Source organism: Dipteris shenzhenensis, chromosome 33, assembly GCF_047967505.1.
Source record: "Dipteris shenzhenensis isolate YYH24624 ecotype China chromosome 33, Dip_SZ_1.0, whole genome shotgun sequence".
NCBI lineage: Eukaryota > Viridiplantae > Streptophyta > Polypodiopsida > Gleicheniales > Dipteridaceae > Dipteris > Dipteris shenzhenensis.
In genome coordinates this window covers 15,237,564-15,258,199 of record NC_141628.1, presented here as the reverse complement: position 1 = coordinate 15,258,199, position 20,636 = coordinate 15,237,564, and the positions used below count along the sequence as shown (strand labels likewise).

At 44.6% G+C, this 20,636-nt stretch overlaps 1 protein-coding gene across 4 annotated transcripts in view; it reads right to left on the bottom strand.

Moving 5' to 3' along the window:
* LOC147879739 (uncharacterized) overlaps positions 1 to 20,636 on the bottom strand; it is a 48,519-nt gene that overhangs the window by 18,812 nt on the left and 9,071 nt on the right. For all 4 annotated transcript variants that reach the window (XM_087371797.1, XM_087371801.1, XM_087371798.1 and 1 more), the window contains one exon: positions 8,381 to 8,510. In XM_087371797.1, coding sequence (XP_087227923.1) covers positions 8,381 to 8,510 — 130 coding nt within the window. The remainder of the gene's footprint in view (positions 1 to 8,380; positions 8,511 to 20,636) is intronic.

The window sequence follows — 20,636 nt, the reverse complement described above, 5'->3', positions numbered from 1 at the left end:
TCTCTACCAACAAAAATCTTGCGTGAAGCAGGATTGTAGAGACGATAGCCTTTGCTTTGTGAACTATACCACACAAAAATGCATTTAAGTGCCTTATATGACAACTTGTGTCGAAACTCCACAGGCACGTGGGCATATGCAACACAACCAAAAACTCTGAAATGGTCCACTGAAAGCTTTCTCCCATGCCATGCCTCATAGGGAGTGATTGTCTTCAAAGCCTTTGTGGGAACCCGATTAAAAATATAGTTGGCACACATGAGGCCTTCAAGCCAAAACCTGTGAGGCAACTTTTTACTAGTAAGCATGCATCTATCCATCTCCATAAGAGTGCGATTCTTCTGCTCAGCTTTGCCATTCTGTTGAGATGTAAGCCTCACTGTAAGCTGATGCGTGATGCCTTTCTCCTTCAAAAATGCCTCAAACTCATGAGACATATACTCCCCCCCTCGATCTGTGCGAAGTGTTTGCACCTTGAGTCCTCTCTCATTCTCAACCATAGCCACGTGTTTGAAATGCATAAATACTTCTGATTTTGCCTTGAGACCATAGACCCAAGTGTAGTTTGTGAAGTTATCTATGAATGTAACATAATAAAGATAACCCCCAAACATGGGACCGCAGACATCACTGTGAATAAGCTGTAATTTGCGTGTAGCTTTCACTACTTTCACTGCACCATCCTTCTTCAAAGGAAATCTATGCATCTTACCAAGGATGCAACCCTCACATGCATGAGGAGGAGGTGACTCTAAAGGAGGCAATGCATCAACCATATCATGCTTATGTAGTGTCATTAAGCTGCCATAGCTCATGTGCCCATAGCTGGCATGCCATAACTCCACATTCTGCATCGCAACAGTGGGAGTGCTTACTGATCATACAAGATCAGATATTTTTTCATATAAATCAAGCTGAGAAAGACCTCGATACAAAGTGCCAGACAACATCAAAGCATAGTCATTCTCTTTGTCTCTAACTACGCACTTATCATCATCAAATATAACCTGAAATCCTCCTCTATTAAGAGAGGACACTGAAAGTAAATTCTTCTTTATGCCTGGCACATAGAGTACATCTGAAATTCTGAAATATGTGCCATCAATGGATGTCAGAATAATGTATCCCACTCCACACACTGAATAAGAAGAATTATTTGCACAAGTCACCTTCGTTTTGGTAGGTGGAGGATGCAGAGATGCAAAAAGACTCTTCTTGGAAGTGATGTGATTTGAAGCACCACTATCAAAATACCAAGTATTCAGTGTCTCATTGACACTGAGAGAGCATGCATCCTTTGAAGGATCATAGCTACAAGTCAAAAAAGCATAAGGGTCATCATCATTAGTGGCTGTAGCATCTGAACTACCCACTGAAAAATCTGAAGTGCAAGACAGCAAGGCATAGTGCTCTTCCACAAAGTTGGCTGCAACATCTCCCCCATCATGAGAATGAGAAGCTGATGCATCTGACACAGCCATACCTGAATCCCTTTTCTTCTCTTTAGCTATGCACTTCTTGCATTCTCTAATATAATGACCTGGCTTCTTGCAATAGTGACAAATGCCCTTCTTTTTCTGCTTATCTGCATCACCCTTAGCCTTATAAGAGCGATGTCCTGAATCAACTTTATGATGATGTGAGGGCTGATTGGCATGTTGCTTTTGCTGCCCTTTTCCGACTGGACGATCAATGTCACTCAATGGGAAGAACTCTAAGATCCTGCTCTGAGAGATGTCTGATGATGTGGCCAAGCCCCGTCGCCCTCTAACCTGCCTCCATTGTTGTTTCTGTATCAGCAGATGCACTGAGTACAAGTCTAGACAGGCACATAAACAGTTGCATGGGTAGTACCAACACTGTCTCACCCTATGAGTCAATTCTGAAAGCTCAACACTTGAATACTGAAGAGCATGAGAAAGAAAGAAAGAAAGAAAGAAAGTTTATTAAAGTCTTCGGAAGACCGATGGGTCTATGAGACTGTGAAAATCCTGATAGAACGAGCTGTGGTAGTGGAGCTACTAAACGAGCGTCCATACCAATGCAAAATGCAAAAAATGCAGAATGGCAGTACTAAGTCCTAAGTACAACATAGTCATGTCGATGGTCAACTATATATCAATCTCAGCATCATCATCAATATCATCATCATCCCCAGCAACAGCAAGATATCAGGATGGATGAGGCAGTGGAGGCATGAAGTCGGCAATAGAGTGTTGTCGGCCACTCAGAGGTGCGGTCCTGGCACGTCTCCTGGTTGTAGCTCTGCGTCTAACCAGGGATACTGTGACCCCCGTTGGTCGGGCTCCAACTCAAGGCCCACCATTCTAAAAACTAACTTAAAATAAATTTACCCTTTGTTACAGAGAGAAAGAAAGAAAGTTTATTAAAGTCTGCTAAAGACCAATGGGTCTATGAGACTGAAAGAAAACCTGATAGAATGAGCAAAAGGGAGGAGCGACTAAGCGAGCATCCTTACCCATGCTAGAAAACTGTAGACATAGTCAATGATATCACCGTACATGTCCACCATAATCATATACAGCCATCCTAGCGTCATCATCCTCATCTGGAGATGCAATATGATCCAATACAATACAATAGGCATACAGAACTTCAAGGTACACCCAATGAAGGACTAGGCAGAGTAGGCAAGAAGCCCATGATAGATTGCTGTCTGCTATCTGGATGAGCAATCCGTCATGCCCTCCTAGCCGCTACTCGACGCCTGACGCATGCCACGGTACCCCTCGGTCGACCGCACCCCCGGTCTAAAAATAGAGGAGATGTCAATGAGTGATCTGTGTGTTTGTCCTCTCATGGGTGAGCCGCGTCTCAGTCTGCCTCTCCTACTATCTGTGGCTGGGAGAGCAACTTGCTCTGCCTAGAAGAACTCCGTGATTGTACTCTGGGATAGGCCAAGCACGGTCCCCTGCTCCTGTCTCCTCGATCTGATCAGACGATCTCTATGCCGAACTACCTCGTGAATAAAAGCTGCTAGGCATCTCTAATCTAGGTATAGGAGGCGTCTGGAGGGGCCCTCGAATCCCTCTCTGAAAAGGCAATGGTATCATCCACAAATCTAGTAGACTGGGCAACAGAAGATAAAGTGCTCCTTTGACTCCACCTCATGGCGCTCACACAATGTGCAGATACGACTCTCTCTAGGTAACCCTTATGCTCGCTCGCTCTCGATACAGAGTCGATTGCGATGACACACGTAACTGTCCAAGGGCAATCCTGAGTGGATGTGGTAGGTGGATCTAGGTGTACCCTCGTGGCCCGTGAGATGATGAAACCCTCTGCTGAAATGTGCAAGCAGTGTTCTTGATAGAAACTGAGCTTCACAGGAAGCTCTGCCTGTGCTAGCCAGATTTTGAATGTGTGTAGCTGTAAGAGATCCTCCCAAATGATTGGTTTGAATTCGTTGCCTCGGAATGGATTAAATGAAGCGTCAATGATGTACTAGAAGGGTGGCAACCTATCTATATGGAAACCCAATCTCTCAAACCACCCGCATGTGCGCGCTTCCCAACATCTCTGATGGCTCTGAGCTGTTAATGCCATAGAAGATGCTAGTGCCAACCAAGGTAGCTTGCGTCGCCCTGTGGTACATGAGCCATAGGCACGCACGCGGTAGAGGTAGGTGATAGTCTGGAAGGCCGCATCTAGCTATACTGGAGATGCCCCGAACTCAGCCTGGATGATCTGATGAGGGACAGCAGATGGCTTGCTGCATATCATCCATGATAGTATGAGAATCTGTAATCTCTCCACTCGAGCCCACTCTGTGTCGGAGAGGTCTAGTCCCCAACAAGTGCTACCATACATGCCCGCACGTTGGACCAAGGAGTCAAAAGGAGAACCTTGGTCCACGGGTCCTAAAAGTGCAAGTGGAAGCTTTGTTTCTCCAGTCAGGCCAAGGAGGTGTAACCTCTACTCAGGCGAGCCTGCGTCACCGGTCTCATCGTGAAGATAGGTCCAGAGAACAGAACTCCCAGATATGTGTATGATGAAACAAATATACCTAGATGAATCCGAGAACATTCCCAAACTCATCCTTTAAAAACACAACGTAGTGCAGTTTCAATCTCATGATAGTCACTCACAAGGTTGAAAACCATAAACTCCATCATGCATAGTAGGGACTAGCTACTATGACATCCCCACTGACGTCATCAGCGCCCAACAGTGGGTGTAGACCATAGTATAAAAATATGCTCTCACACATACAAATCCACACACCCACACATACTTGAGCATCCATTTATACAAAGTCTTCGTACTGAGTTTCTGTCAGCACTCCGGAGGTGAAGGGCAAACTCAGCCATGACGAAGGCTAGCACTAAAGGAGAAGGCTAATTAAAAGGTAGTCCAAAATCTCTTCAATCAAGCTACAACTGCTTGTGAAGTCTAAACGTTTTCATTTTAGTCTCTCCCCAACGAGCATCTAAATCTAAATCTAGCTGATAGGGCAACGCACCATTTAAGATAGAAAGAATTATCACAATACCAACAGGCCGCAACTTGGACGAAAACTTCACAAGGTGAAATTTGCATGTCCGCTAATACGGCAGAAGCACTAAAGGAGAAGGCTAATCAAAAGGTAGTCCAAAATCTCTTCAATCAAGCTACAACTGCTTGTGAAGTCTAAACGTTTTCATTTTAGTCTCTCCCCAACGAGCATCTAAATCTAAATCTAGCTGATAGGGCAACGCACCATTTAAGATAGAAAGAATTATCACAATACCAACAGGCCGCAACTTGGACGAAAACTTCACAAGGTGAAATTTGCATGTCCGCTAATACGGCAAAAGCATATACCTAGATGAATCCGAGAGCATTCCCAAACTCATCCTTTAAAAACACAACATAGTGCAGTTTCAATCTCATGATAGTCACTCACAAGGTTGAAAACCATAAACTCCATCATGCATAGCAGGGACTAGCTACTATGACATCCCCACTGACGTCATCAGCGCCCAACAGTGGGTGTAGACCATAGTATAAAAATATGCTCTCACACATACAAATCCACACACCCACACATACTTGAGCATCCATTTATACAAAGTCTTCGTACTGAGTTTCTGTCAGCACTCCGGAGGTGAAGGGTAGACTCAGCCATGACGAAGGCTAGCACTAAAGGAGAAGGCTAATCAAAAGGTAGTCCAAAATCTCTTCAATCAAGCTACAACTGCTTGTGAAGTCTAAACGTTTTCATTTTAGTCTCTCCCCAACGAGCATCTAAATCTAAATCTAGCTGATAGGGCAACGCACCATTTAAGATAGAAAGAATTATCACAATACCAACAGTCCGCAACTTGGACGAAAACTTCACAAGGTGAAATTTGCATGTCCGCTAATACGGCAGAAGCATATATCTAGATGAATCCGAGAACATTCCCAAACTCATCCTTTAAAAACACAACATGTGTATGATGAAACAATCTCGATTGATACCTTGTCAAAAGTAAACTACTCTCTATGTGCAACTACTCTAGAGGTGTTAAAGATCATAACCATGGTTTTACCCAGGTTGACCTTTAAGTCATGGGACTCGCAAAAAGCTAGTAGTGCATCTAGATGTCTCTCGAGCCCCTCAACGGACGAGGATAAGAGCACCGCATCGTCGGCGTACAAAAGAATCTGAAGCAAGTTAGAGAACAATCGGCTCCTACTAGTGTCCTAATAAAAGACTCAAGCTCATCTATATAGAGGTCAAACAAGGTCAATGAGTGTCACCACAATGTAAATATCCTACGTCAAAGTACAGTTGACCATTTATTTAATCATAATTAAAGAGTTTTTCCATCTAGGTTAATTATGGTCAAAATAGTTTTTCTATTGGTCAAAGAATTGACTACGGTCACAGATACTTGACTTCAGTCAAGTAAGCCTGATCTCGGTCAGGAAGACTTGGTTTATACCAAGAAGGTTAACTGCGGTTAACCAAGATGTGCCAACTTCGGTTGGAGAGACTTGACTATAATTAAGGCGCCTCGACCCTTGGTCAAAGCCTCTTGATTATGATCAAGAGCATTGACTTCCGTCAACCATAGAATAAATATATTTTTTTATATTTGTTATATGTGCACATGTGTTCAGTGGGGACGCCCACCGTGACTAGAATTAGTCCACAGTGTATTATTTGCATGCAAAGCGCTAACAATTAATGGGTGCCATGGTGGTGCACTTTAATTAATTGTTGCAGGTACTAGGAAGAGTTATTTTCCTAAGCGCAATGGAGCCTAACAAGAGTCTAGGAGGCGGTTCGCGTGACCAAGTGCTTCGAAGACTCCAAAGTTGCCCTTAGGGGCATGTAATTAGGAAAGTAACGTAGAGTTTGACAAGTGGCTTGTTGCCAAGAAAGAGAGCCTAAGAGCTCATGTAATGATTCATTCACGTCTGGATTTTGGTATGAACAGCTTCCACGCTGAACTCATGTACTGCATTTTCTCTCTGATGAATAAAAACCTATGGGGGGGTCCAGCCCGACGATTGTCCTGGGCCCTAGTGTAACTGTTGAGAGAGAGAGGGAGAGAAAATCAGAGTGTCTTTGCTGTCTTTCACGAAGGAGGTTACAGTGAGAGTGGACAACCTTGTTTGACCGGAATGGTGCTCGTGATCTCATCTGTCCATCCACCCCCCGTCGGAATCCTGCCAGAAAGCCTCTCATAAAGTGCCATGACAGCCCAGACTATATCCGGCCCATATCCCAGCTCTTGAAACCGCCTGATGAGGCATGCTCAAGGTACTGTATCAAAGGCTTTGCGGAAATCCACAAAGCAGCAATAAACCCTCCGTCTCCGTGCCCTGGCCTCCTCTATGACACTTCTAAGTGTCAAGATGTGATCCATGGTTACATGGTCACATGGTCACGTCGAAATCCTGCCAATCCATCTGCTCTAAGTCCTTGCATCTTTGCACAACGATTGGCCTCCATAGCATATATCTTGGACACGACATGCCCGATCATAATGGTCCTAAAGGTTACTTGGATCCATGGGATTCCCTGCCTTGCAGATAGGTGTGATAGTGTTGAGGGTCCAAGTGCGTGGGAAACCGAGACAAACTGCATCATTAAATAGCTTTGCAAGGATAGGGGCTAGGATATCAATCCCGTATGCAACAAACTCGGTGCATAAACCCTCATGATCCTTCGCTCAACAGGATTACATGTCACATCAAAAAGTGTACAATGAGAGAGAGAGAGAGAGAGAGAGAGTGAGTGAGGCTGCAAGTACGAGGAAGGAGGAGGGAGAGTAGATAGGATTAGATGGCACATCAAAAAGTGTACAATGAGTGGTGGATGGGGACTTATATAGTCCCTCCGCATTGCCCACTAACTCTAGCTGAAGGGCCATTAAAGTAGCCCCTTTCCCCCCTTCATTACATCTATTGTGATAGCAACTAACACGGATGGATACCTATGACTGGAGCTTGCCAATTGACATTGGCTGACTAGCCAGCCGGCTGACCTACGTGATTGCCTGATCTGGACACCCGACAGAGCAGATCAGTCAACTTTAACAGGATAGAGCCTGTGGATGAATACTATAAAGCATCCTATCTGCAGTGGCAGAGCAGGTCAGTCGAATTTAACAGGATAGACTCTGTGAATGAATCCTATAAAGCTTCCTCGTCATACATCACAGGCCCTGGTTCAAATCCTCAAGCAAACACATCTAGGTTGAGAACATGGTGTTTGCAACATTTGCCAGCAAGGGTGAACATATGTGTTCTGGTTGTGGGCTCCAAAGTCATTTAAATCAAGCAGCACTGACATGTGGGAGTGCTCCCGTAGGAGAGAGGGCTCAAGGCCCTTCCAATTTGATCAAAGTGAGAAGACCTTTCTTGAGCAGGACAAAGAGTGACATATGCTTGCTATGCATTTTCCACTGACCTTTCATATCACATTACATAAGTAGTTAGTGGCATTGACTTCTGCAGATTTCAAGATGTTCCTGTACTAAGTACCTGACTTGACTGTTTTGTGGAAGCACAGCATGCAAGTATCCTACAAAACCCATGTATATATCGCAGTCCTAACTAAGGTTCTAATCAAAAGGCACACATCGGCATCTTTCTGTCATTTTGACACTGCTCAAACAGTAAAAGGAATTTCATCACCTGCAATTATAAACTGGATGCCACTTGCTGTACCAAGCCCTTGAAGCATTTGATCAAACATTACAATCAGGCACAATATCATGTAAACAATTTTAAAAGTTCTAAAAATTACAGATAATGTTCAAAAGGACACAACAGCCCAAAAGAGGTCTTGGACACGCTTCACAAGCCTCATCACATGTTTTAACAGTAAGTATGTATAAACAAGAAACAAAACCAAAATACTGAAAGTTATAAGGAAAAAAACCTTGATAGGCCCCTCATGTGTTGAGGCAGATTTCCCAAGATGCTGTTTGACAAGCTTGACAACCAGTGTGCTTAAACTCTCCCTTAACAATGGACAGCTTGCTTGTACAGGTACTATTCGCTGGCACCACCTACATTTTGCAGCAAATGTTTAAACCCAGTAGAGCTTCCTACCATCCTAGCAATTTCCTTGACATCATATTTAGAACTCCATCCCCTTTCCATCATGTCAACTCTATCTCTTATTTCTTCACCTTCAAGACCATTAATCTTATTTGAGAGTATCCCGTTACCCATCTATACTCTTTTCAAGCAAAGTTTTTATGGATCTTGTTCGTACTTTAGCTTTCTATAGATGCTTTGACTCAACTTGCAAGCTTATAATATACTTCACAGCTTAATGACCTTGAAACTACAACCCCTTTTTTTTTCCTTTTTTTTTTTGTGTTATTAGCCGGAAAAGAAATCAAGACAAGAGGCTAGAGGATAGGTATGGCGACGCTCGAGGGCCATAGAGGAATAGGGAACGTGAGGGGAGAAGCGTTAACATGGGTGGGGAAAAGGGATTAAGAGGGGAGGGAAAGAAGAGGGAGACTATGGCACAAGGGGAGAGGGAGAGCGAAAAGAGGAGTATGTACATGGGTGGAGGAGGAATGTAGAGATGGAGACATCAAGGGAAGAGGGTCATGCTTTATTTGAAAAGAAGGGAAGGGGAAATCAAAGTACTAGCTAGGTGCTTTACAAGAATGAGCGTGTCTCATCAAGGAATAGCCCCCTCCTTTTATAGCCAAGAGAGAGGGTCTCTCCCAATAAATGCATCCTCCCACATGCATGATGTGTGTGGAAGAGTCTCCCATGTGGGCTAGGCAGTTACGCACTCTCAATTGTGTGCGATAACGCTTGGCCACATTTTTCCACATATATCAACTCCCATATCCCAAGTCTATGATAACTCCCTTGGTCTCTTCCCAATTTTATAATACGTTCAAACATCTACGAGGACAAGTGGAGGGTTGGCACAAGGATTCTTGCCACCTCATCCTACTTTCCCCATTATTTAACTTGCACTCTTGGACCTTCTATGCCTCCCCCACATGGGCCTATCCTATATGGAGAGAATAACCCAATATAATATCCATCTCCACCTATTTTATATTACTTCTCCCATGGACTTTGGGCCATATCCTACTAAATGCAGGCATAGGACCGCCTAGGTAGAGGGGTGGCACATGGAGAAGCCATGCCACCTTAACATTTTATAATATTACTTCCATGGATTATGTACATCACACCTTATGGGTCCTCTTACATGGAAGGGTGGCACATAGTCATGCCTTGCCACCTCAACCCTGGGCCCTATGCACTCCATATTTTATTATACTATTGCCACATATACAAGCACACACTCATATTTATGCCTTTTTACTTTGGTCAAATTTATCCATAACAGTTCCCCCCCCCCAGGCAGGGAGTGCACAGTATTTCCATGTCTGGGACCATCACGCACAAAGAAGGGCTTGAGATAACGCTTGTTGATCACCTTCTTGCCATATGGCTCATGCAGCTCCTGAACTTGTATAGACCCATTGCTACGTTCCTTGATGACTTTGTATGGACCGGTCCACAGTGGCAGAAACTTCTTATCCATTTGGTGATCCAATCTGTTATCAAAGCATAGCACAACATCCCCCTCAGCAAAGTATCTTTCCCATCCCTTACGAATCTTAGCACCCAAGCGAGCCTTTTGTCGATTCTTTTGGATCTCTGTTTGGTGTAGTGCAAGGCGTCAGGTTTCATCTAACTTCTCAAGTTGTACCAATCTGGCCTCTACATGTTCATCTTCTGTCATCCTCTGTTCTTGTGCCAATCTCAAGGCCGGAATCTCTATCTCTAGTGGTAAAACTGCCTCGGTACCATACACCAACTCAAAAGGAGTGTGACCTGTAGACGTTTTATGAGCTCCTATTCCCTGTGGCCATTTTTCCCATGGTTTTTAAAGGAGGCCATCGGTCCGCTCCGTTTGACCCATGGATGCTGGATAATAGATGCTAGAAGTGTGATGATCAATACCCATGCGATCCATGAGCAATTCCACTGCTTCATTTAAGAATGGACTCCCATGGTCAGATACTATTTCCATGCGTGTCCCAAACCTTGTGCAGATACGTTCAAATATGAAATTTGAGACTGCCTTACCATTTGCAGTGGGGAAGGCGATAGCTTCAACCCACTTAGTGACATACTGAGTGGCTACCAAAAGATACTTCTTTTTGCAGACAGTCATGAGCAAGGGCCCGACAAAATCTATTCCCCACTTCTGAAACGGATGGATGGACATCACTGGGTAATGTTGCCCAGGACGCAAATCCTTCCTACCAAAGAATTGGCATGGTTCACAGGTTTTGCAATACAAAGTGACATACTTGAACAAGGTCGGTCAATAGTATCCAGCATGTAAAATCTTCTTAGCTATATAGTCACTGGCATAGTGGCCTCCACAAAATCCATCATGATAATGCTTCAATACCCTAGGCACTTCATTTACATCAATGGCCCGTCTTAGTACCCCATCCATGCCTTGACGGTACAAGACCAAATCAAAGAGAGTGTAGCGCCTACGATCTCTTCGGATCTTCTTTCTCTCATAGCTAGTACTTTTCATAGGAAAGGTGAAAGCAGTCTGAAACCTGTAGATACCACCATACCATGGATCCCCAACTTCTATGGCCGCTACAAGGGTTACATCGAGGCACTCCTCTAAATCAATCAAAGCATTCTTCACGTTGGAACAACCCCCTTTACAATTTTGAAAGAAAAATCATATTCGTGTAGAACGGCCAACCATTTGGCCAACCGGCCCATGGGATTTGGTGATTGAAGAACCTGCTTTGCGAGACCATTGCTAGAGATTATAATGAAGGACTTTCCAGCCACATAATGCTTAAATTTCTCAATGCAGAACACCAAAGACAAGGCATGCTTGTCAGCCTCAGAGTAGCGTCGTTCAGTTTCGAGCAATTATCGAGAAGCAAATCAAACAGGATACATGAACCGATCCTCCCCTTGCTGGAGAAGAATACCCACCAGAGTGTGCTCACCAAACCCAGGATTGATATAGAAAGTCTTTGACCAATCAAGATTGCGTAGAATGGGTTCTGAAGCCAGAGCAATCTTGATTTGTGCAAACCCATGATCACAATCCTCATCCCAAGAGAAATCAACCCCATCTTTTAATAGCATAGTCATGGGTCACGTCAAAGCAGCATATTGATCAATGAAGCGGCAATAGTATCCTGCTAGATTGACAAATGAGCGTACCTGACATTTGGTTGTTGGCGGGGAGAGCTTGAGGATAGCTTCTACCTTCTCGAGGTCAAGCTTGACACCCTCAGATAAGACAATATGTCCCAGTAACCTCCCTTTAGTGGCTCCAATGGTGCATTTCTCAGTGTTGAGACTGCCATTCGCATCATTGACCCTTTGGAAGGCCAACCTAACCTTCATGACGTGCTCCTTACGTGACGAGAATATACAGAAATCATCTAAAAACACCTCCAAGAAATCCCCCAAATAAGGAGCAAACACCATCTGCATAAATCTTTGAAAGGTAGCAGGAGCATTGGTGAGGCCAAATGGCATTACTTTGAATGCAAATGTCTCCCAGGGTGTGGCAAATGTGGTTTTAAGCACATCTTCTTTGGCAATTCTGATTTGATAAAACCCGGAGTAACCATCACAGAAAGTATAAATCTCATGACCACTTACCTTCTCAAGAATGAGGTCTTGAAAGGACAGAGGATGATGATCTCTCTTGGTGGCCGCATTGAGTTTCTTGTAGTCGATGCAGACCCGTCACTTCTTGTTTTTCTTTGGGGTGACTACCACTGGTGAAACCCATTCAGTATTATGAACCGAAACAATAAACCTAGCTTCTATAAGTTTCTGCAATTCTGAGCGCAAAGCATCGGTCTGTAGGGGCCCTAATCTCCGATACTTCTGAGCCACATGCTTCACATCAGGCTTCAACTCTATCTTGTGCTCTATGGCAGTCACATGGCGAAGGTAGCGGTAGCTAGTTGCAAAAAGGTCAGGGAAATCTTTGAACATTTCTAGAAATTTGTCTTTCTTACTTGAAGTGAGGTCTGGGGAAAGCATAGAGTCAAGCTGTTGAGAACTAGCTGTTACCTTTTCTGCAGGTGGCGGGGTTGGAGACACCCCCATCATGTAAACTTCCTCATCTGAGAACTCCTCCCCCCCGTCTGATCCTTCCATTAATTCAGACACCGAGGATGAGGGAGTATCACTGTCTTGCTCCTCTTCTTCTCTGGTTCCGGGGCACCTGGTTGCACCGGGATCTTCTCCTTAGAAGCACCAAAAGACATATGTCATGTCTTCCAATAGCTGACTGCATCACTCTTTCTGAACCATGGTCTCCCGAGTATGGCTGGGTAACTCCTGCCTGTATCTTCGATGTCCACTACATAAAAATTGACGCTGGTGGTCAACCCATAGACAGTGATGGGCAAATCCTCAATGACTCCCAGGGTGGCGAGTCGTTGACCATCTGCTACCTTGATTCGAGTGGAGAAACACCTTATGCATTTTAAATTCAATTTCTTCATGATTCGAGGCACCATGATATTACATGCAGCTCCCCCATCAATACACACACTTTTGACACGACAATTATCTATGATGACATATATTGTATGTGGGTGCCGATCAATTTCTTCAGAGATAGAAGAGACCTCTCGTACCTTTTTCTTTTTCTTGCTCCTCCTTATTGAGAGCCCTTGCTGCAGCTCACGTCTCACCTTAGGACTTAATGCTATTAGTTGAGGAAGAGTGATGCTCAAAGACTAATGAGTAAGATCATGAACAACCAAATAATCCTCTTGCCCCGAGACGATGGGAAAATCCAAGGGCGACCACTTACTCCTACGAGATCTTTTAGACTTCTCTATTGATGGGTCTACCATCTCAGCACCTGAGGGCTCTGAGAAGGACACCTTCTTCCTGGGGCGGCCCGGTCCACGGTTTGGAGAGGGGTCCGATGTGGTACGACTTCTTTTCCCGAGGTCAAGGATCTCTACGTCAGAATCCTCAGTGCCTGATTCACTTAGAAGATTCACCCTTGGAATATTGAGACATTCCATGCGATAATGACCCTTCTGGTGGCACTCGTAGCACACAACATTAGCACGTTTTCTTGGAGGGCGATTGGATTGAATTCTGATGCCCACCATTTCAAGCCGAAGATCATTCAGGGCCTTGGCTAGGTTATTGACTCTGGGTTTCTTAGTAGAAGGGGCCGGGGAAGTAGGAAGGAGGAGGGCTCGTGGGCGAGGCTGAGAAAATCTTCCAGACGGAGGTTGAGGATATACTCTTTGTTGAGGGTAAGCATACATTTAAAATGGAGGCGATGGATACATCCCTGATGAGGGGTGGACCATACATTTAAAATGGAGGCGATGAATACATCCCTGATGAGGGGTGGGGATATGCCCCTGAGTTAGACCCCCTAAGTTATTGTTACAAGAATTGAGGGGGTTGCGCAGGGACAATCGTCTTCTTTGAAGCGGAATCAGACTGAACTTTATCAAACTTTTGAGCAATCTCGTGTGCTAGCACCATAGTTTCTGGATTCTCCCATTTAAGCTTGAGGCGAAATTTGTCACTTGCTCCTACTACAAGGTAGCCCAGCACATGCTGAGTCATTCCAACTCGAAATCCGGCATTATCCTCCTGTGTGGCAATTAAACGGTCCAGGAGCACGACCGCTCGATGCACATATCGACGCGTCGTCTCACCTTTTGACTACTTCAAGTTTGCCACCTACATGTACACATTCTCCGACTCCTCTTCTTTGCCGAAATACTCAATCATAGCTGCTGTCAACCTTGGCCAACTTTGGCGAACATCTTCGGCCTACTTCTCATACCACACTTGAGCTAAACTCTCTAGAAATGTGGGAAGAACCAACAGCCATCTTTCTTCAATAAGAAAATTGAGAGAAACACAATGGCACTTGAAGGCCACAAGATACTCGCTACGATTTTCTTCAACCTGTCCACAGAACTCAGGAATGTCTGCCATGCTTGGAAAATGGAAAAGAGAGAGACGAAATGAGGCTTATCTATTGACAAATAATAGAAACAGGAAGCTTGAATTGAAAATCAGGTGAAGATACATCCACAAAGCATACATAGGCAGGGTAGGGTGTGAGTGGTGTATTGTGAAATACTGTACGGGAAGAATCTTCAGCATAGAATAGCTCATAGAAAATCTTAAAAGGACCAATCCTCATGATATCGCATCCATCTTTACAAGCGAGGGTTAGAAACACGGCGCTGCATGAGGTTTGCAGATGCGACCGGTATGAGCAGAAGATTCGTCAGCCAGAATACACGTAGGAACCGTGAGCAGAAAGCAGACAAACTGAAAGCGCAGAAGCAGGGAGGTATTACAGCCGTAGAGACAGGGAAGGCACACAGTTTGGAGGTGCAAAAGTAGAGAATTGTGCACAGAAGAGGCGCAGAGCCGCACCCAGTCGTAGGAGTAACAGATTTTACACCACTAGCCGTGGAGATTTCGATCCCAGCAGCCACACCGTTTCTATTAGCCGGAAAAGAAATCAAGACAAGAGGCTAGAGGATAGGTATGGCGACGCTCGAGGGCCATAGAGGAATAGGGAACGTGAGGGACGGAGCGTTAACATGGGTGGGAAAAAGGGATTAAGAGGGGAGGGAAAGAAGAGGAAGACTATGGCACAAGGGGAGAGGGAGAGGATAAAGAGGAGTATGTACATGGGTGGAGGAGGAATGTAGAGATGGAGATATCAAGAGAAGAGTGTCATGCTTTATTTGAAAGGAAGGGAAGGGGAAATCAAAGTACTAGCTAGGTGCTTTACAAGAATGAGCGTGTCTCAACAAGAAATAGCCCCCTCCTTTTATTGTAAGAAATCCTAGATTTACTATATTTAGAAATGTACTAAGGAACAGAAAGGAGACTGAAATAGCAAAGAACAAGGAATAATTGTATTGCTTGAATGTCTATAGTGTATCTGTAGTGTGTCATCCATATAATTGGGCCTCTCTCATATAGAGAGTGAAGAGTCACACATGAAAAGGTGTGTACTCCAAAGGGTATGTGCATGAAGAGGTGTGTACCCCTTGTGAAGGGTGTGACCCTTGATGAGAGGGTACATTACAATAGAAGTGTCTCTTCAATAGGATGTCTCTTGTGAAGGGTTGTGCCTCATAAGAAGTGTCCCGTCGAAAGGGCAAGGGTTGTGCCTCATAGGAAGTGTCCCGTCGAAAGGGCATACCCTTCCACAAGTGTCCATTCATCAAACCATCCATAAGTCTAGAAATAGAGAAAGGAATACGTCACAGATCGTAACATCTATAGCCAAGACAGAGGGTCTCTCCCAATAAATGCATCCTTCCACATGCATGATGTATGTGAAAGAGTCTCCCATGTGGGCTAGGCGGTTACGCACTCTCAATTGTGTGCGATAACGCTTGGCCACATTTTTCCACATATATCAACTCCCATATCCCAAGTCTATGATACTCCCTTGGTCTCTTCCCAATTTTATAATACGTTCAAACATCTACGAGGACAAGTGGAGGGTTGGCACAAGGAATCTTGCCACCTCATCCTACTTTCCCCATTATTTAACTTGCACTCTTGGACCTTCTATACCTCACCCACATTGGCCTATCCTATATGGAGAGAATAACCCAATATAATATCCATCTCCACCTATTTTATATTACTTCTCCCATGGACTTTGGGCCATATCTCACTAAATGCAAGCATAAGACCGCCTAGGTGGAGGGGTGGCACATGGAGGAGCCATGCCACCTTAACATTTTATAATATTACTTCCATGGATTATGTACATCACACCTTATGGGTCTTCTTACGTGGAAGGGTGGCACATGGTCATGCCCTGCCACCTCAACCCTGGGCCCTATGCACTCCATATTTTATTATACTATTGCCACATATACATAGCACACACACACACACACACTGTTATGGATAAATTTGACCAAAGTAAAAAGGCATAAATATGAGACACACACACATACACATACACTTTCTTTTTGGGTGAAATCTATGTGTACACACACACACACTTTTTGTTACTTGGTGAGATCCATATTTGTTTATATTACAAGAAGCAGTTCCCAAGGATAGAACTTGCCATTACAAAAGATCTGAAGATGTCAATATAGGAGAAGAAGATAGAGGAATCTATCTGACGAGCACCGAGCAATTTAAAAGGATTACCCAAGTGACATCCGGAAATAGGAGAACTTTGAGAAAATGGAGTCTCCAAAGACTCGATGATTTTATGTCCTTCCATAGAGTCCAGAGGCCCCAAAATCGAACACATGTGAAAAAAAAGATGAAGTCTAGTCTCGGTGGATAGATGCCAAATATCCAGAAGAGCTTGCCAATGGGAGTGGTGGGGAATACGGCGGAGCAATGTGTGGTTGGGCTAGGTTTAAACAGCACCTGGTTGCACCTGAAGTAAGGAGCCTGTCCGGGTCATCACTCGAAAGAGAGGGGCAGCAAGTCATCCTACTCGACCACCTAATGGGACGGTGATCAGGGCAGCATTCCCTCTCAATCCCGCTCTCTCTTTCTTCTGCTCCACTTTCAAGGCAATCTTTTACATCATCAGCGAGGCGATTCTGAGATTGGCGGTACTGAGCAACCTAACCGTGGCAACTTCTAGTAGCCTCCTGTGGCAAATTCTGAGATTGGTGCCACTGAGCAACCTACCCGAGGCAGCCGTTGAGGACTGCCTGCCCACAATGTCTCAAGGCAAAAGTTTGAGCAAACAAGGAACGGATGTTGGAGAAGGCAACAAGGGGTCTGTCTTCTCGTTCCCACACCCCCCCTACCCCTTTCCCTCTCTTCTTTTCCACCTAGTAGGCCACTCTTGCCAGGATCACAAGCAAGTGTCGCGGATTGATACAGCTTCATGAGACCCCGTGTACGAGTAGGAGGACAAGCTCGATGGCACGAACTATGCCCACTAGGAGTCAAACCTAAAGGTCTGGTTTATTCACAAAGACCTTTGGGAGATCCTCCAAGCCCAAGCATCTAAAGAAAGCTATCAATTGGGATGCGGCCAAAGAGGATGCCTTTCTGGAGAAGCTCCAAAATCTGAAAGAGCGTGACTCCAAGGCACATTCAGCATTGGTCAATCACTAGGAAGTTCCTCTGGCAGTCCAAACATGACCAGTGCATTGGAGGTATGGTCAAAATTCTAAGATCTTTATACAAGGGATTCGGCGATGCGCCCTGTCACTTTGCAAGGACAATTGTACAATCTCGAGTTTCCCAAAGGGCGTACCATGCAGCCCTTCCTGATGTAGGCTAAAGTTCTTCATGATCAGCTACAAGCAATGGGTGATGCCCTCAGATCTCCCCAGTTGGTAGTGTGACATAAAGTTGGGGGTAATAAAACTTCACACACCTCTTAGCTTCCTACTACTTCCAACTAGTGACAAAGATCTTTATCACCGAAAAAGGGAAAGTAAAATAAAACCTTTCATGCTAAGAGACCACACCACATATTCTTTCCTTTCTTCCCTTAGATAAGAATGAAGATGGTAACATCCCAAGTGATGTTGTACTCTGAGAAGGAAAGGATTATCGGAGGCCATAATCTCACCAAGCCAATCTGCGCAAAAGAGAAGAGCGATACGTGTTGAAAGAAGATCTTGTGGCTCAAATGACATGAACTAATATATATCGAGCGGTTTGAAGGGGCTGATTCGGTCGGATGGGTAGGTTCCGGAAAAACATTACGCACCGCCTTCATAGATACCTCTATAAGTAGCTCAAAGCACTCTGCAAACTCTCATCAGACACAGAGACCTATAACTTCTAACAGAGACATGAAATCAAAAATCCAGGTACATATAGAGATGTGCCTTGAAAGCAGCCTTGCACAGATATAAGTTTCGTAAGAAACAGAGAAGCTGTTGAAAAGTTATGTGCATTTTACTGGAAGGGGATAAAAATTCTCTTAAAACTAAACAGTCACACACAAAGCCTCATAACTTTTTTATTTGACATTTGATACAGAAACTTAATACATAGGATGATGTTCCTTGAAGAGAGCTTCGCGTTGATATAAGTTTCGTCAAAATCGAAGCATTGAGCAGGAAGTTATGAGAAAAACACTGATAGTGTGTCAAACAGTCATGAAAAACACCTACCCCTTTTACTGATGCCGACTTGGGAGAATACTCATTCCATGCTCAAACTTTATCAACGGTCCAAGTCTCATAGAGGTCGCCTAGGAGAGAAGTAAGAGCTCCCTTTATGGCTCAAGAAACAGATGAACCATGTATGCACAATGAGCTGCCAAATAGAAAGAACTTTTGAAGACTTTCGAAGAGAGAAAGAACAAAGCAATAGAAAATGGGGAGAGACACTCAAGAGAGATAACCTGAAGTAACCTTCATGACCAATAGAGTGAGACTCTATTCAAATGTAACTCAAAACACTATAAACACAAGCGAGAAGAAGAGGTTTCCATGACTACTCATAGAAAGAGAATGAACTAGAAAGAGATGGACTCCAGTCTAAATAAGAGGATATCTACAAGAGGGAGAGAGAAGACTCATAAAAGAGGCTTGAGGAGACTAGAGCTACAGCAGCATTGTTGAACATGGAAGAGGAGGGCTCCTTTTATAGAGATTTTGTCACCCTCCTTCACCCATTTACAATTGCTACCTATAGATTCTTTTTCCCATCAATCGCATAAGCTCGTATGTCACTATCTATGTCCAATTTTGCACTCTTGACATAGGTCCCATCAAAAGATGCTCATGAGCCTTAAAATATTGAGAGAGTCAAGGGTCTTCTCACATGGAGCCCATAGGGACCCTCTCTTTTCCATATGTCCACATCCTCCTTATTTCATATAGGAATTCTAGAAGGATTCCTCTTGACTCCACACTTCTCCACATGCCTTCCACACACTTGCCATGTGATCACTCTTACATTATTGAAACACATGGACATGAGACCCACTCTTTATAGGACTCACTCTTCCTGTTTTCTAAAAACCCCATAATATCCCATACACAAATAGCTCTCACCCCATACCAAAGTATTTATCATTCATGGATCCATTCCACCATCCTCTCAATCCCATACAATATCTTAGAAAGTGGAAATAAGTGAAATCCACTAAGCTATCACTTGATACTCACACTCTTATCAAACATAGAGAAAAGCAACACCAATGCCGAATAAAAGATATCAATTTTTGGCGTCAACGGCGCCACAATGTAGAAACAAAGATTAAAAGTGGTACCATACAAGATACAAACAACTGTCCTCTCACCTACTGCCACTCCAAGAAGACTCATGAAATGCACTCTCATCTAATGGAGGTGAATGCAAAGTATTGACACTAGTTGAATCTCCTGCCTAAGATTGGGTAGTGCGAGATGGAGGCGTGATCTCCTTGTAGAGCATGGTGTGTTGGGGTAAAGGCACATTGCCACCCTTTAAAATATTATGACACCTATGACTGTCTTAAGACAGTCATAGAGTGAATCCCTAATCCTAATAAAACTCTTGAGTTTGTGGTGTGGCTCAACACTTTACACACCCACACTTCTTGTGTCTCCCTCTCTCTGTCTCCATCATTCCACTCCCTCTCTCTTTCCCTCACAAGTGGTATCAGAGCCTCTACCTCTCCCTCTCAACTCCGGTCTACCCCTCTCTCTACCCCTCCCTCTCCCCTCGGGCCTCGTGCCCTCAGCAGCCGCAGCAACGAGCAGGGCAGCGAGCAGCGAGCACGCAGGAGCAGGTCGCGCGCGGGCAGCGACAGCTGCAGCAGCAGCTAGCTGCTGCTAGCTGCTACCCGCTACCAGGCGGGCGCAGCCAGCGCCTCCACCGCACAGCACCGGCCGCGCGCAGCACCGGCTGCGTGCAGCCCGTCGATCGGCTGCAAGGCAGCAGCCGCAACAGGTACGGCCATCCGTACCGGCTGTACGGATGCCGTACAAGCAACCGTACCATACGGACGTGGCTGTACGGACGTCGCGACAAGCAGGTACAGGTCGAATTTTTTTTTTTGGGATCCGTACCCTCGCAAGTACAGGGTACAGCAGGTACCCTGCGCAGGTACAGAAGGTACAGCTGCACAGGCACAAACAGATTTTGTTTGGGGAAGAAGGAAACAGTGAGAGCACTCTGCTCTTTTGCGTGAC